The 17,969-nt window shown below is 45.0% G+C and overlaps 1 protein-coding gene across 7 annotated transcripts in view; it reads right to left on the bottom strand.

The window, feature by feature from the left end:
* Positions 1-17,969, bottom strand: part of TANC1 (tetratricopeptide repeat, ankyrin repeat and coiled-coil containing 1) — a 242,525-nt gene that overhangs the window by 68,162 nt on the left and 156,394 nt on the right. For 5 of the 7 annotated variants that reach the window (XM_059927927.1, XM_059927922.1, XM_059927925.1 and 2 more), the window contains 2 exons: positions 14,192-14,322; positions 12,972-13,158 (listed from right to left, as the gene is read on the bottom strand). In XM_059927927.1, the coding sequence (XP_059783910.1) occupies positions 12,972-13,158; positions 14,192-14,322 (318 nt within the window). Of the gene's footprint in view, positions 1-12,971; positions 13,159-14,191; positions 14,323-14,550; positions 14,698-17,969 lie in introns of all 7 variants that reach the window. The other 2 variants (XM_059927926.1, XM_059927924.1) reach the window with 2 other exon arrangements.

Raw genomic sequence — 17,969 nt, 5'->3', positions numbered from 1 at the left:
TCTGATAAGAAGATAATGAAAAAGCTGTCTAAAAGTATCTGAGAGCTAACAGTAAATCTATGTAATTTGGAAATGATATAGCCTTGTCTTTTAACAAAGATGAATTGCTCACAAAAGAATTCAAATCTCATTAAATTCCCTTGAACCTTTAAGTATTTTTCCCAAATTAATAACATTTGTGTATAAAGAGAGGGGGCAGGGCAGCACAATAGTTAATACAGAAAAGATGCAGGAGAGAAATCTATAAAACAAAAATACGATTATAAAGTCAAACAGAAATTTGATCCTTAGAATTAAACTTTATAACATCTGTTCAAGACGATCCAGAGAGGCTGACTTGACTTTATTCCTTTAGCAGCTTAGAATGGAAACCTCTACGTAACCAGTGCCGGGAATACGCAAGCATGGGAAGGGACACTTGACGGCAGAATTAAAATTTAACCTCTTCTAAGAAAAGCAGGATGGAAAAACATCTTGGCAAAAGAGGACGAATATGATGAAGGAAAGCAGCAGCATTCACTCCACAAATCTACAAACAGCCACTTCTGATTTAAAGAAGCTGAGCCATATGTGATCCGCTTGCAAGCAACACCGGCTTGAGTCCTTGAGAATAGAGGCCAGGTCCTCTGATCTTTATTTGGATCCCAGCAGCTCAGGCCCTTAACTGCAAGACTTAAATGGGAGTGCACAAGGTCAGAGGGCATTCAGGACCCAGCTGCCTGGATTAAGCTGCTTCTTCAACATACCCCGATGATACACACTTTATCAGCAGGCTGGTGAATTAGCTCCAACAGAGTCTGTTACCTAGGATCAAAGGGTCTGAAGGGGTTTTGTTTTGTTTATTTTTACAATGCTCTTTATGGTTTAGAAGTGAGGACAAAACCATTTCCTCCTGTGATGCAACCGCAGGGTATCCTGTCACAATTCTAAAACTATCTTTGCTCCTGCTGCCCCAGCCTGGACTTATCACCCACTGCTTATCTCCCTGTTTAAAAATCCCTTCTACATGCTGAAGCCTCCTTAGAGGATTCACCACGAGCTGATCCCTTCCCTTTTCTGAGCACATACTCAGTGCTCAGTAAATGTTTGCTTATCCAACGAATGAGCAAATGAACAAACTACGTTCAATCTCACTGTTATTGGTTCAGGATTGTTGACATTATGTCTCTAACCAAAGTGTAAGCTGATTTGAGATAGGCCTGTCACATCTTTAGGGTACCTGTCATTACTCCCAGCATTTCCAAGTTTTCTAGCAGACGTAATAATACTAATCTCTCCATCTATTTGGAATCGATCACAGTCTTCATTGTGTGTTTTTTAAATGGATCATTCATATGAGCATACGTATATTAAGTATGACTCTTTCCACCCTAAAAATGCAGGTGGTGGTAGTAATAGCAGCAGTTGATATTTATTGAAGGTTACTGTATATATCACGGATTGTGCTAAGGGCATCACAGGAATACTCTAATTTATTAATGAGATTATTGCCTCAATGGTAATTAGTTACTAATGATAACCCTATTAATAAGCTGTGACTGTGTTCCATACTTTCATTTAAAAGTCCAGTGCTCAGGGCTTCCCTGGTGGCGCAGTGGTTGAGAGTCTGCCTGCCAATGCAGGGGACACGGGTTCGAGCCCTGGTCTGGGAAGATCCCACATGCCACGGAGCAACTAAGCCCGTGAGCCACAATTACTGAGCCTGCGCGTCTGGAGCCTGTGCTCCGCAACAAGAGAGGCCACGATAGTGAGAGACCCGCGTACCGCGATGAAGAGTGGCCCCTGCTTGCCACAACTAGAGAAAGCCCTCGCACAGAAACGAAGACCCAACACAGCCATAAATAAATAAATAAATGGATCATCACATTAAAAAAAAAAAGAAGAAGAAGAAGCTTTGTAGACCTGTTTAACTTTCTAAAAAAAAAAAAAGTCCAGTGCTCAGGACTCAGAACGCTTTTCCTGCAGGCATGTTGTAATTAGGTTCCCAGGCTACCCCAACACCTAAGTTACAGAAAGTGGGTGGGGTGACTGGTCTGGTTTTCATGTTGTGGCTGTTTTATCTGGGGGCACATATTCTTAAGGTGAAAAACAAACATTGTCGGAGTGATGATGTTTCTCATTGGCTTTCCCTAAGTGCCATGCACTTCAGAATCAAACCCCTAAGGATCTGATCCTAACTCAGACCTCAAGCAGTGGGAACAGGAACCGGGACTTCCCTACTCCCTGTTACCAGTGACAGCACCAGAAGCAGGGCTTCCGGGACCCAAGCAGCAGCTAGGCAGGGACATTCTGGTCAGGGCTCATGGGCTGCAGGGACAGGCTGAAAGCCCAGTTCTGTGAGCACAGCCACAGGTGCCCAGGCCCTGATGAGTGGCACCATTCAGGCAGTGAGCGGAAGGGAAGGAGGTGGAGGAAGAAGGCCCCCAGCTGCAGGGAACAGCAGCTGGGAAGAGAAGTCCCAGATGGGGCCACGATTTCAAAAGGAGGATATTACGAGTTTACAGTATGTCTGTAAGTAGGAGACTCTCCCACTGCCCTAATGAAGTTCAACTAAGGGATGCGTTCCAGAGTCCACACTCACCAGGGCCCTCTCAGAGGCAGGCAGGTGAGGAGCTCTGAAGCCAGGGCCCTCCCCCAAAGATGCTCCACTAAGATTGCCCCACTTCACAACATTCCTCCCTGGGATCCAGTACCAGACCCAGGCTGACGGCTGGAAGCCCAGGCAGTGAACTTTCATCTCAGTTCAGGCACAATGCAGCTCTGAAGCAGATCCAGTGGGGCAGATAAAGACCCCAGGTCTCCCACACGACCTAGGAAGCACACCAGAGAGGGAAGCTCCACGGTCTCCAAGAAAGGGAAAGTATTTCTTATAACAAATGACAAGCTACTCAAAGAATACCTATTCTTCTTCCAAGCTAACAGAAATAAACTCCTAATTAAGTTAACCCAGTCGCCTTCAAGTTTTAACACTCACAGGGCAACATCCTAACATGATGTTTCTTTAAAAAAAAAAAAAAAGCTCTAAAAAATGAGTTCCATTTGACATTTTCCAGAGACTGGATAATCTTGAAAAGTTCCCTAACAACTCAACTCAAAAATTCTAACATCTTATTCCTTCAACTACTATAGATGCCAGTGTTCGTCAATTAAGACTTGCCACCATCACTCAGGCTGGGTCTCAGTCACTCTGCAAACACACAGGATTCTGTAAAATGAGCAACTTATCAGGCCTTAAGTTGTACCAAGCTACGAGGTTAGGCTGTGCCTTACAAGTCAGTATGAAATTAGGTTTGGTACTGCTCATTGATTCTCATGTGCTACTACTTCTGACTCTCCATGTAACTTGAAAATTCCTTTTAGCCAAGGACAGGGGGCTATCTTCCTCTGTAGAAACAGCACATTTAACCAGACCTACTAGTGCACAGGGCTACACCACCTCCAAAGCACTTTCTAATTATGTTAAGACATATACATGATCACCACAACACGAGAGAAGAGGTGGAAAGGCTGAGAACCATCAATCCCACTTTATAGATATGGAAACACACTGGGGAGAAACTGATCTCTCTGATCACACACACACAGTTGGTGGTATGTCCAATACCAGTCCTTTTGACTGCACATGCAGTGTGTATTAAAACTCCCTTTGCCTTGTACAATTCTCAACATGTAAAAGGAGTTCTGTAAAGTATCTGTGGCTAAAAAGTATTTTGCAGTTCATGACATCTGCCTTGTTAAAAACAGCAGCCCCTGGGCAGGGGCTAGTGGCGAGAGGCCAGTCGTGGGCTCACAGCAGCCAGGAGAGAGTCTGACTGGGAGAGGGGGACGCAAAGATAGAGACCCACTCAGTCATTAAACGTTTTGCTATATATGGCACTGCAAAAAAATGATTCCTTCTCCTTCCCAACTTTCCCTCATCCCCTCTTTGCCTATTGAAGGTTCTTTCATATGTTGAACATTCACTTGAAATAGAATTAAAAAAACCAAAAAAACAGTAAAGTCCAGGGCCCAGTAAGTAGTTTGGTGGGATCTAAATCAAGTTGTAGGTTTAAAAGAACATCAAGAAATAAATTAAGGGACTTCCCTGGTGGCACAGTGGTTAAGAATCCGCCTGCCAGTGCAGGGGACATGGGTTCAATCCCTGGTCCGGGAAGATCTCACATGCCATGAAGCAACTAAGCCTGTGCGCCACAACTACTGAGCCTGCGCTCTAGAGCTGCAAGCCACAACTACTGAGCCCACGCGCCACAAGTACTGAAGCCCGCGCACCTAGAGCCTGTGCTCCACAACAAGAGAAGCCACCACAATGAGAAGCCCGCGCACCACAACGAAGAGTAGCCTCTGCTCACCGCAACTAGAGAAAGCCCGCATACAGCAACAAAGACAAAACGCAGCCAAAAATAATAAATAGATAGATAGATAGAAATACATTAAATTGACTAAGGCATTAGTCCAGAATTGTTTAGAAACTAAGGGCCATTGATATCAAACATATACACAGAACCAAATTCTTCTCTCTCTGGGCTCTGGAAAAGACAAGAGGTGAAAAGTGCAAGGGGCTTGGTTCAAACTTTGGCTTTTCCTCTTTTGAGGACCTACAAGGGGGTTATGTCTCTCTGGGCCCACTGCTAGGAATGGGCACATTTTTGTCTCACCTTACTAACATCATCTTGTGTGTTTGATTGTGTTTCTCTCTTTACACAGGCTACTAGGAATCTTAAAACTTTCTGCCCACTTATAAGCAAAATTAATAAAATCTTATGAACCTGACTGCTGACTTCATCTTTTCTCTCACTCTTTCCCAACTCGTACCTTCCCTGAAAAAGAAAAATCTTGTTTCAGTAAATGCCTATGAGCATTTCAAATCCACTAGGGAGGGATGAAATATAAATAAATAAGTATCCCTAGGAAATAAGAACAATAATAGTGGCTAACATGAATATTATAATAGTGTTAATCATGCCCGGGCCCTGTTCTAAACTCTCTCCCCGGGAGAGAAAATCAGATAGAAGGGCATATGTAAAGTGTCTCGTATATCATAAGGACCCAAGAATGCTTTCCTCCCCATACAACTGAAGAAAACTAAAGTAGCACTAAGAAAACCCAAACAAACATCTTTCAGCTTCTATATCCAGTTTACTGGTTGACGGGAAGAGTCTAAAAGTTAGAACACGGGACCAAAGAATTAGAGACCAAACAAGAAAGAATAAACTGGTTGCTTATGAAAGTGGAGGAAGGGAAGAAGTGAGTAAAAAAGGAAAATCCAACTAGTGCAGACACTGTCGCTTTGACCCGATGCATAAAGATCACCAAGAACTCTAGAAAGCAAAGAACGTCCCACCGAGGCTGGGGCCAGATCCAAGTGACAGGTCCAGGAAGCCACGGGCCCACTACCTGGTCCTCGGGACCCGACAGCACTCGGTGCACTCCTCTGTTGTGCACTCCCGCCTCACACGGTTCAGGCTGCCGTGCCACACTCTGGACTTCCCCGAGTGACAAAGGGGGAAGACTGCAAGGATGAAGGATGAAACCAGCCTGCAGGAAACCTTCTGACCAGAAATGCCAGACTGTGCTTCTCCCTCTGCCCCACCCACATACTAACAAACCGCAGGGAACGAAGTCTGAGGCTCGCCGCCGCCCCGGGGAACTGCTCTCACCTCCAGCAGCCCAGCAAGGCGAGGGGCCGGCGAAGGCACTCGCGCGTCGTTGCCTGGCAGGATGTGGGGCGGGGGGAGGGGGGGCGGGCGGTGGCCTGAGTCACCTCTGGCCCCTCCTCCCGCCACTCTGCATGGACAGCAGCGCGTGGCTCCTCTGGCCAGCCCTGTGGAAACACCGAGGGCCCTGCGCTTTGGCTTGTGACAGACAGATCTCTGTCCCAAATCCCTGGCTCAGCGCTCACGGCTGTGCACAAGGCGCTCTCTGCTGTGACAGGCAGCGAGGCCAGGGACCCGAGCCACAGCCACGTGGTCACAGCAGCGCTCGGCGGGCCGCTCACGTGGAGACGCCCGAAGGGGCAGCTGGGGCAGGGCAGTGCGGGAGGGGAGGACAGGCCTCCTCACTCGGCCACACCATCCAACCTCAGCCCCACCCCGCATGGCCCAGCCTCAGTGGGACAGGGCAGGCAGCGGCCTCCCGAGAACAGCCCGCGGACCTGAACAACAGCAAGTTTTCTAGCAATAGCACGTGACACGGTGTCCTGGTAAGGCTTCGCATAACCCGAACACCAAAGGCCTAGACGCTGGCACTTCTTAGTCCAATGACTCCACAGAATTCTGGACTCTTCCAGAAAAAAGCATGAGGCACTATTAGTGGTTGGTATTATTATGCACCTACGGCATACACCTTCCATCAAAGGGCACTGCCATGTTTTAAACCCTTTTCAGCTAGTGACAACTTCCCCAAGTTTCAAAGGGCAGGAGACCATTCTTTGGTTCCACAGGTAAACAAGTTTTAAAGTAGATACTGTGCCTATCTCTGTTGTCCCAGTACTGAAAAAAACGTGCTCCTGGTATGCAGTCGGTGTCAATAAATGCTTCCGACAAAACAGTCCGGAGAATCCAACCACGGTCTGAATACAAGTATAGCAAGCGCTTTGCTAACTCGCATCACCGCCAAGGACTTCTTTCCCATGTTAAGTACGTTACCAAATTATATATGTAAAAGCAAATTTTCCTCCTTCACCCAAGAGATTAAAAAGCTTCTATAATTAAGGATGATTTTTTAAATTGCAGGCAGTGTAGCAAAATGAATAGTAACACAGATTTGAAACACTCTAAATAGTTATTACCAAATCAATTTCAAAGCATTTCAATTTAGTAGCAAGCAGGGCAAGACAGGTGGCAACAAAGCAGTATTAGCATAAAATCAAAAAGACAGGAGTTACAACAAGTTAAAAATGAAAATAAAGTACAATTAATTCCTCTTTGTGTGCCTCTCTGCATCTGATCATCTCCCTTGGGACACAAAGTCCAGGAAATAAAAGGTCTAAAGCTACCTCTGGAATCACTTTCATTTTACAAGCCTAGGAAAGGCAGAGAAGAGAGATGCAGGAAGACAAAAGTCAGTCCACGGTAACTTTTCTTTATGTCCTAAGCAGCTGGTCAGAAGAACAAATATTATCAAACTCCAGCAAGGATCCTAATCAAGTGTCCGGTATTTCACTGCAAGCCACTTTTGCAGGAGCAATATTCCTGTGAAGGTAATTCCCCTGCCTAAATGTATACCAACACAGCCAAAAATAAAAACAAATAAATAAATTAATTAAAAAAAAAAAATGTATACCTGCCTCCCAGCTTCAAAGTGAGCAGGGGGAGAGCAAATGTAAGCTCCCTCCCCCGCCCCCCAGAGAAAGGGGAAAGGCAGCAGGAAAAGCCTGAGTTCTTGCTTTACCCTTTTAAAATCCTGAGCACTTAATCATCCTGAAAGCTACCTGGCCTGGTGGAATGCGGTGGCTCAGGTGTGGGGCAGCAGGGCAGGTGGAGACACACCTGCTCTGCTCAGAAGACACACCCAGTGTGGGAGATGGTGGGGTGAGAGGTGAGATGTGGCTGTCCGCCACTCAGAACCCCCTCCCCTCCCTTCATGGGGCTGTCCTAACACCAACTCTCAAAAGGAAACCCATCCAACACGCTATGAAAGCCATTGGGAGATTATAAATGTCAGCAGGTACGAGCATGTGGCAGAGAAAGGAAATGGAAGGGATGGCTGACTTTTAATGGCCTCTCTCTCTGCCAGAATTTTTCAAATTGCTACCTGGAAATCCTTCTCCTGGGCACCTCTATCATTAATGGATAGGAAGGATTTATTATTGTTTTAAATCTTGATAGGAAAGCTGAGGTTTGTTTGTTTCTCCTCATCCAACATCCATCCTCTTTCTTCCTAAGTAAATAGCCCATTTCTTTGAAATAAATACACACACACATAAAATATTGAACATGATATGGACATAAACAAAAATTAAACAGTATCTTTAAATCAAAAAGTGCTTTAAAACCTGCTATTTTCAGTGATGTTTTCTTTTTTTAATCAGATTGGTTTTCACACAGATTCCAATGAATACACATATAGGCATACTATGTTTTATTGCACTTCACAGAAATTGGGTTTTTTTCAAATTGAAGGCTTGTGGCAACTCGGCATCGAGCAAGTCTAAGGGCGCCATTTTTCCAACAGCATTTGCTCACTTCATGTCTCTGTGTCACATTTTGGTCATTCTCGAAATATTTCAAACCCTCTACCAGCAAAAAGATTACAACTCGCTGAAGGCACAGATGATGGTCAGCATTTTTTAGCAATAAAGTATTTTTTAATTTAGGTAAGTACTTTGCTTTTTTCTTTAGACATAATACTGTTGCACACTTAACAGACTACAGTACAACTTTTATACACATTAAGAAACAAAAAAATTCGTATGACTCGCTTTATTGCGATATTCGTTCTGTTATGGCGGTCTGGAATCAAGCCTGCAATATCCCTGAGATCTGCCTGTACTTAATTTTTTTCTAAGCCGGGATTAATAGTCTACAATTTCCATTTGTAACAGCTGGAAGCAAGTTATATTCAAGGGAGTGTCACTAAGAAAAAATGTTCTTTCCATCATGGAGGAAATACCTTTAAATGCTACTTCTTTATAAAGTCTTCCTTTTCAAAGCAAATAGTTAAAAAGCTGCTTCATGGTGACTGAGTACAGCTGGTGTCACATTTGGAAGGTTTTCACATTGCAGATTTGAAAATCAGACACTAACTTCTAGGTAATGCCAATGATTTTATTATGTAAAGAGTAAGGAACTTTACTTTAAAAAAAAAAAAAAAAGAGATTTGTAGGGAATTTAGTTAATCCCATCCAGCTCAGACAGTATTTCTACATGACAGAATTATTAAACTTCTAAAGACATTTATGTTGGAAGAACTTGGAGCTCCTGAAATAGGATGCAGTGGCACTCCCCTCTGCATTACACCGTGAATGTGGAGCAGGGGGTGGAGAGGGGCCTGCTAGGTAGGCCTTGGCTTCCACAGAGAGAGACTGGAAGGGGCCCAATAAATTCCTCTCATGGTCATTAGCCTGCCCTTTCTCCTACTAAGCAATTCCAAAAGGAAATTCTCTTCACCTGCAAATGTATCAAAACCAGTAGAAACAGAACCCAGGCAGGGCACCCTGTGGCAGCCTGAGAAGGCTGTCTGGGCACGTGGGAACACAAGCTTCCCTTCACAGCATCTGTTGGGCAAAAATATTTAGACTGAATAGAATCATCATGAAGGAAGTCACCTTGAATAGTAAGGGGGAGGCCCAGGAATTTTTAAGGATGGGCTAGCATTGTTAGAAATTTCCCCTAAATAAACTGTGCTAATACTGTACATGGAGCTCTGGTCTGAGCCCTGGATGGGAGTCTACAGCTTCCCCAAAGCTTGCCATGTCATGGCAGCTGTGTGCTCTTTACGTCAGCCCACCCCCAAACCTTTGCCGCTCCAAACTGAGCTCCATGGGTTGATAAATCTCAAACAACTTAAAATGGAAAATTAAATGGAAAGCCTCTTCCTCCCTTCTCCAGGCCCTGTGTAATCCGGAACATGAATCCTAACCAGCCTGTTTTTACAAGGAGCTGCAGGGCCTCCCAAAGCAGGAAGCCAAGATATCTCGCCTTCATCGGTGCCCACTGGGATCACTGTGTTCTTGAATATTTTACTCTGTTGAACAGTTAAGATGCCCAAAGGTTGCCATTCCCAGGCTACACCTTAGAACCACAACTGAGTCACAGATCCCTGCTCCCTGAAGAGGCAACGGAACCTGCGTACCCTGTACTGATTCAGGAGGAAGCTTGTCCCTCCTCTGGCCCTGCCACGCCCACCTCTTCAGAGAGCTATGGGTAAGTCTGCCTGCAGAGGAAATGCTTGTTTTTCCTTCTCCTCCCTACCACACCTCCAATGTGTCCCTTGGCAACAGGTTCTAATTCTGCAGGTCACTGAAGGAGAGAGAACAGAGAAACACTGTCACCAGCACAGGGTTTCCCTCTCAGCCACCTATGGTCCTCGCTCCCTGCAGGAGATCAGGTGACCGGGCACAAAACACAGTCTCATGAAGCAGGGGGGGGTCTTCGCTGAAAGAGGGACTTAGGAACCTCTTCCCGGTTCCTCCCACTTTCATCTCAATCGTCGCCATTTTTCCTGTTCAGCCGAGTTAAGGGAACATGTTGACTGAGCCAAGGAAGGAAGGACAGCCTCAATGACATGAAATGGGTCATTTAACTTTAACGACAAGACACAACTTAAAATACAGACGACATGAAAAGACTGGACAATGCCAACTTGGAATGGGAATCCCACATAGCTTCTTTAGAAACCAACTAAACCATTGCCTCCTGCAATGCAACTTGATAAGTAGCCACAATTCTCTTTCCTTAATTTCTCATACCCAACACCATGCTAGGAGCCCAGTAGATAGCCAGAATAAGATAAATGAGACCCCCTAACTATGTGGAGACAAAAGTAAATAACAAAACAAAAATAAGTAAATTGAGGGGCTTCCCTGGTGGCGCAGTGGTTGAGAATCTGCCTGCTAATGCAGGGGACACGGGTTCGAGCCCTGGTCTGGGAAGATCCCACACGCCGCGGAGCAACTAGGCCCGTGAGCCACAACTACTGAGCCTGCGCGTCTGGAGTCTGTGCTCCGCAACAAGAGAGACCGCGACAGTGAGAGGCCCGCGCACCGCGATGAAGAGTGACCCCCGCTTGCCGCCAACTAGAGAAAGCCCTCACACAGAAACGAAGACCCAACACAGCCAAAAATAAAATAAAATAAACAAACAAACAAAAAATAAGTAAATTGAAAATACTGAGGTGCTGTGGAGAGCATGTAATAGGGGGACTAACCAGTCTGGGCTCAGCAGGGACTGTATTAAATCAAGTACTAATTAAGAGCCTCGATACTCCTGCAGTTCAGTCGTTCATTGACAATGCAGAAAACCAACCAGCAACTTTTCTTTTCCCTCTTTAGAACACCTTTAAAATAGCAGCAATCTCTCAATGAGAGAAAGAGACAGTAAGAATGAATGAATGAATGAATGAATGAATGAGGGTAGTTTTCTGTCATTGAAAAGGTTTCTGTCAAAACAAGAAACTGGCTTGGCCATAATCAGAGGCATAAGACGTCAATGCCAGAACACAGAGTAAGAAGTAAAAGGCTGTCCAAAAAAAAAAAAAAATCTGTAGCACTAGCCAATTTCTTGAAGGAAGACAAACTCTGAGGAGGAGAGGACATTGCAGAAGAGCTAAGAATGCTGTAAAGAAAGTCATCTGGCTATCACAAAATTAATACCAGAGATCCTTCGGTGGTGGGCAGCTCAGAGAGAGAGACGAGGTATGAAAACAGAGGTAACACTGGGAAAAATTTGTTAGACAAAACAGCAGGTGGGGAAGCAGAGTGAGATGAGAAAGGGGAATTAGCAGAATAAGCTCACTGGAAGGGCTTGAAGCTGAGTGAAAAGAATTCAAACCTGCTACAAAAACCACAACCCACCATTCACATGAAATGTCCAGAATGAGCTAGCCAGTCTGTAGAGACAGAAAGTCAATTACCAGTTGAGCAGGGCTGGGGTATGTGGGGAAATGAGGTGTGACCTCTAAGGGTACAGGGTTTCTTTTTGAAGTGGTAAAAATATTCTGAAATCAGATTGTGGTGATGGTTGCACAGTACTGAATAAACACAGACCACTCAATGGTTTAAATGGGTGAATATTATGGTATGCAAATTATATCTCAATGAGACAATTCAAACAAAAATGAAACAAAAACCCACAGAAGATCCTGATCCAAGTGAAAACCGAGGGAAGAGACTGCCTTCCTCACGCTGACGGGCCCCTCACAGAGCCCACAACCCAGTCCTAGGCATCTCACAGATCTTCTGGGGCAATTGCCAAAATAAAACTGGATGAACCTGCAGAGCTTGGTTTTTCAAATTACACTTGAAAGAAATTGCAGGTGACTGGAGAAAACAAAGCTCAAATGTCACTGCATTTGGTTACATACATAAAACATAAAATATCCCTCAGAGACATGTGCATCACTCGGGCAACAGGGAGGGGCTGAGCTGTGCAGGAGAGCACTGGTGTCAGATAGCAGCACGGCCTCAGCGCACAAGAGACCTGAATAGCTCACCCGAAAGACACCAGGCTGCAGCCTGGGACACACAGGCGCCCAGGCCTGCCTGCAGAAATGCGAACGCACTCTGTCAGGGATGGGATGTAAAAACAAGGGCTCTTAAATTCCCTGGTTGATTCTATTGTGAACGTGGGACTAGAAACTACTGACCTAATCAGAAGCCTTACTTTTGATTTCCTTTGAGAAGGAAAGAAGTGTGCAAAGAATACAATTAAATGTTGCTCAAGTCACCTAGTCAGGCAGCCTAAGAGTCAGGACTACACTCTGTGTCTCCAGACTCTCAGCTCAGCACACGCACACCTACTTCGTGGGTATGGGCATGGGTGTGTGCGGGCAGTTAGGTTTCCTTAGAAACTCCTGGCCTCCAAACAGTGGTCAGATGCCATTATAAGAAACTAAAGAACAAACACCCAGAAATAAGTGGGGAGATCAGTGACCTTGAGACTGAGCTGGGAAGACTTCTCAATATGCAGGGATTTCCTCGCCCTATGGTGTGTCCTATCCAGACCCGATCCCCATCAAGTAGAATTACTCAGTGAGGAGGGAAGATTTCTGTAACTTCGCAGGCCACACCTGATCTGGAAATTTTTTTACCAAAGGAGCCCAGGGTTATAAAATAAACACCAAGGAATGTAAAAGCCAATGCTTCATCCTTTCAGCTGTCCATGGAGCCGGTGCTATCTGCAAAGGACAGGGCAGGCCCCAGAGGGCCGACCTTCACAAACCACGCATGCTAAAACCCTCTTTAAGAAGTGCCTGGTGAACGCTCTGGCTGAAATGCATGGAGGCAGCACATGACCGAGGAGTGAGCTTCTTACCTATAATTCCACTGTCCTTGCTTTCCAGGGTGGAACTAGGGCTGCTAATGGTCTCACAGGGACTTTTGTTGGCTGCCGTCTTGCTGACACAGCTATTCAAGGTTGAGCAGGGGCTATCGGTGCTAGGAGACGCGGTACTGCTTGTAAGTGTGGAGCAAGGGCTGATGCCTTGGCTCAGAGCTGTGCACTGTAAGATGAAGGGAAGGAGGAGTTAGCGCAGCTACACATCCCTTTGTTTCTGATGCTAAAACAATGAAACTACAAACCGGAAAATGGAAAACAGTTTCGTTCTTTAAATCTAGGGGTCTTAATATATATAGTCTTCCAAAATATGAGAGAAATCTCCTAGTTCTGTTCCCCCCACCTTGCCATCTTCTTTTTTCTTAAAAGGGCAGTCTTAGAAATAATTTAGTGGGAATGTGCATTTAAGTAAAGCAGAAATAGCAAACAGGCAGACTTCCTTTCATTTAACGTCTGCAGAAGACAAATGGGTTCTTTGACCTCTGTGCGGAAAATCTGGGAACTCTGTTTTTGTAATGTTTCACAAGCACTGCAACCTGATTCAATTCCTGAAGATTTATGGGCTGTGCGATCAGGGGAAGGAGACGGGTGGCCACTGCGATCTCAATCAATGCGTGACACCCTCACTGAGACCCTCGCAGGGGGCAGAGGCTCCGGCCCCTCGTTGCTATTCAGACGTACAATTCTCATCTCGGATGTGGCAGGCTGCTGTTCCCTAGGAAGGGGAGTGCTCTTCCATAGATGGACCATTTGATCTCATTTTATTTTGTCTCTATTCATCTCCCATAAATCTTTTCCTCACCCCACTGACCCTCCAAAATTTCAACGGATAAAAATGCACAGGAAAGCGTATACCAAAGCAGCCAGATGAGAAGAATGGTGCTATAAAGATAAAAGTAGTGTCATTACTAAGGAATTCTCTCAGCCACTTTAATTCATTCCGCTACTCTTCTCCAGGTGCTGATCAGAAGGTTAATGTAGACATTTTCGTAAGTTCTACACCCTTCTGCTTCTCCTCACCGCCCCAACCTCAACTACAAAGATTCACAAACACGCTGCTGAAATGAATTTCAGTACACAGCAGCCCAGACTCATTTGGCCCGAACAATGACCTCCCCACTCGGGGAGGGGGGAAGACGGTCATGCCTTCATTCATCCTCTGAGCAGGTATGACATGCAGTGTCTTCCTCGGACATTACCATGGTTTCGTTTTTTTCTTCAATGGTGATGTGTGTGGAACTTGGGATCCCTTCTCCCAGTAAAAATCCCAGCCTTGTCAACAGTTCTTGAGCTGCTGGCGAACAGCTCGGTTCATTATCGGCCTTTGCTTCTGGAACAAAGAAAGAAAACAATGAAAGACGCCCCTCTCGGGAATTTCAGTATCGCATCTGGAGGAGGTGGCATTACAGCTGCTTGTCTAGTGCTTCTGTGTTATTTTTATAAAACGCGCAAAGTTTGACAATGCTGTCCGCCAGCAATACATTCCAATTAAGAGACTGTGACAGGTTAAGAAAACAGTAAAAGAGAAACTCCAAGTGCAAAGGGTGAAATTGTTGACCTGAATCAGAAGACACGGTGTCATTTTCTGATGGCAACTCCTATTTCCATGTCATGAAAAATGGGTACTTCAGACACCAAAGGCAGAAAAAGGCCTACTCCTCATCTTACTCTTGAAGAGCACAGTGTGTCCAATGCCAACAGGAGGCTGAAATAAAGTAAAATCCAAGTGGCATGCTGCCGGAGCTATTAGATGCGGGGGAGAAACCTGAAATGCAAGCTCTCATTAAACAAGACAGAGGCGTGACCACTTCAGTGGAAACTTCCTGGGCACACCCCCTAGGAGTGAAAGTCAAAACCAGGATTCCAACCCAAGGGTCAATCATCAGGGATCCATGTTGAAACAAAGATCTTAAGTCCCAGTGAACTGTGTCCCAAGAGACGGGACCCAGTAGTACACCCTGCTGTCCATGGGGAGATGCAGAAAAATCGGTTGTGTTCCCAGCACACTCCACAGTAAGGCTGGAAGCACAGTTCCACCTGAAGGTCACAGGGCATGTTTGGATGCCCTAAGGCTGGTCATCTTGCTTTGTGCACTCAAGAGAATTTTATTGTTGGATTTGAGTTAAATGTTGAGCTGTAGATTAACCTTGTATCCAAAGCCTAAGGGAACTTAATTATGGTGGACAAAATGATATTCACATCATTCTAACAGCTCTCTTACGGTTTTAAGTCAGCACCCATCAGGGAATGAAATAACGTATAAAGTTAACTGTGCCTACAAAAGTTAGAACTTAAGAACAACATACAACCCGTAATAGAGTCATTCATCTTAATGTTTTGTTGTTTTTTTGTTAATTGTCTAGGTACCTAAATCCATATATTCATGAACAATTTTCCCTGGATGTGGAAATCTGCAGATAATACGTAATAGGTCATAGAAAAATAAAATGAGGAAAGAACAAATTTGAGATATTACTTTTGAGCTACAACAGCAGCACCAAAGTTCAATGCTAACTTTGCCTTTTGTAAGGAACTACAAAAATCAACATAAGCAGAGCTGAGAAGACCACCTGTATTATCCTCACCCACATTATCAGTTTTGCTATGTCATGCTCCCAGGATGGCAGCTACAAGGGGAACTAGGCTGACTGTATCCTCAAGGAAGGAAAAGTACCCCACCCCTTGCTTGCTCTCAAAAGCTCCCAATGTTTAGGGTGAGAAGAAGAGCTATTTCCCAGCTTGGATATTTTTCAGTTGCTCTAGAATACTGCAGAGATAAAACAACCAAGGCTTGATTTTTGTGGGTTAAAAGAGCCTTGATGTTTCTGGATCATTTGAGATAAACCCATAACATGAAGGAGCAGTGGCCCCAAGCCAATGACAGGGGTAAGGGAGCCACCCCAGGGCAGGTCAACCACACCCTCAAAGCCACTCTACAGAAGGTCCCTTCCCACCAGAGATCTCCAACCACATTTTGACTCTTAAGGTACATGGGCACTGGGGAAAGGAAAGCAGGAACCAAACCAAATCAGCGTGACCCAGGCACACCCAAGGGCTAGACTACTTCAGAACAGGATCAGTGCCGCCCTCCCTTGCCCCAAGGCTCAGGCAGGGCAGCTACTTTATCTTAGGTGTGGCAGCTGGACGGGAGGGAGAGAACAGGATGCAGCTGGGAAGGGGAAGAAGTGGGTGAGGGGCCAGAACTCAGCACTATCCCTACTCCACACCCCTTTTTCTTTTCAAAACAATCTCTGCACTGCTACCCAATTGTGACTTGCCCCAGAATGTCTAGCTTCTGGTTCAACCTGAAACACTCTGGGGAAAGAGCCAAAAACTACTCCCAGTTGGCAGCTGCTGTCACAGAATTTACCCTGACTACAAAAAGGGCCACGGCCAATGGCTCACTCTGAGACCCGCATCCTGTGTAGGTCCTGGGTGGGAAGGGGGGCCGGAGGCAGCAGATTCACCCCAGATTGTCAAGGTTTTCATTAAAAAAATAATAATTTTATATACGTATATCATTGTATATATATACACACACACACACACATATATATGTGTGTGTGTGTGTGTATAAATTCAAAGACAACTAGTCATCTAAACCTCCCCGCTTCAGACAAGTTGGAGAGCAGTGGCCATTCCAGTCTCCTGACGAGACAAGAGATGCCCAAATTCTTCATTAACTTGTTCTCTTAACTGTTCAATCTGGTCTTTGTTGCTACCAACATTCCAAAAATCTACCCAGGTTTGGGAGGAATGAACAGATGTTCTTTATTGCAGTTTTGGCATCCATTAAGCCACTACAATTTTCTTTCTTCCAGAAGCTTCCCAACTGTCTTTTCATGTTACTCTTTCTACTAAAATGTCATCCTAGTGACCTTCCCCTCAGAAGTCCCCTTTGGTCTGAATTCCTTAATCCACGTCAAGCTGTCCGCATCTTTCCTTCCCTGACGCACAGAGTGTCTCTCGCTGAACTTTTCATTCTGGCAGAAGGACCCCTGGGTGAAGTGTGACAGTGCCATTTTGGGGGAGATGAGTTGCCTGGGAACACACACTGATACACTCGACTGTGAAATGGAAATGTATTTCTCCTTCCATAGTCAATTATAAAATACTGAGATTTGAACAGTCAGATAGGATTTTCTTTGAGCTAATGATTCCAGAATGACTCCCAAACCAAAATTCAGTGGGATACTCTAGATAGTCTATTTTCATTTGTGTAGTTAATATTAAATCACTCATCAATAATGGGCGTACCTTACCCCATAGCAGTGGGATAAGGGCTGGAGAGAAAGACCTCATCTCTTAGCAATGCTTTAACATCTCATAGATTTAAATATCCAAAGAACTTATGAGGACTGTAGCTGGAGTTGAGAGAGTTACTGGCCTCACACTCCCTAGGAATCCGTTAGGTAAGTGGAGAGCGATATTCCTCCCAATAATGTTCTCATGAAATCCTCGCTATTACACCACTGTGGAATAATCACATGGAGAAAGGCAAAGGGAATTTCTTTGATCACTCCCTGCCTGGCTCTTCTTACCTATTCACACCTGTAAGATCACATCTGGGGTGCCAACATCCAGGGACGGTCCACAAGGCGACTGGCTCCCCAGTTACCGCCATCCTAACTTCAAACCTATTTGTCCCCTTAATAACCATCCCCTCAGCCTCCCCCCTACAGGCTCAGAGGAAAGAGACTTCCCCACACTAAAGCTATTCTGGACCCCTTACAGTGTAAGCCTCTCCTAAACCTCAACTTCCTCATCAGGGAAGTGGTCATCACCTACTTCTTATAGACTGTGAAGCTCAAAACAAATGTGAGAAACATCTTATAAGCCAAATATCTTTGAGATAAAACACTGTATCAAAGTTGGTCATTATTTCTACCTATTTTAACACCAAGAGCCCATTTTCTCACTATTACTTCATTTTCTGTTTTCATGGCTTCCTTTCTATATTTAATGTGCATATATTTC

This window comes from Balaenoptera ricei, chromosome 7 (assembly GCF_028023285.1).
Source record: "Balaenoptera ricei isolate mBalRic1 chromosome 7, mBalRic1.hap2, whole genome shotgun sequence".
NCBI classification, from domain to species: domain Eukaryota; kingdom Metazoa; phylum Chordata; class Mammalia; order Artiodactyla; family Balaenopteridae; genus Balaenoptera; species Balaenoptera ricei.
The sequence above is the reverse complement of the archived record's forward strand: the minus strand, read 5'-3'. Positions and strand labels throughout refer to the sequence as shown.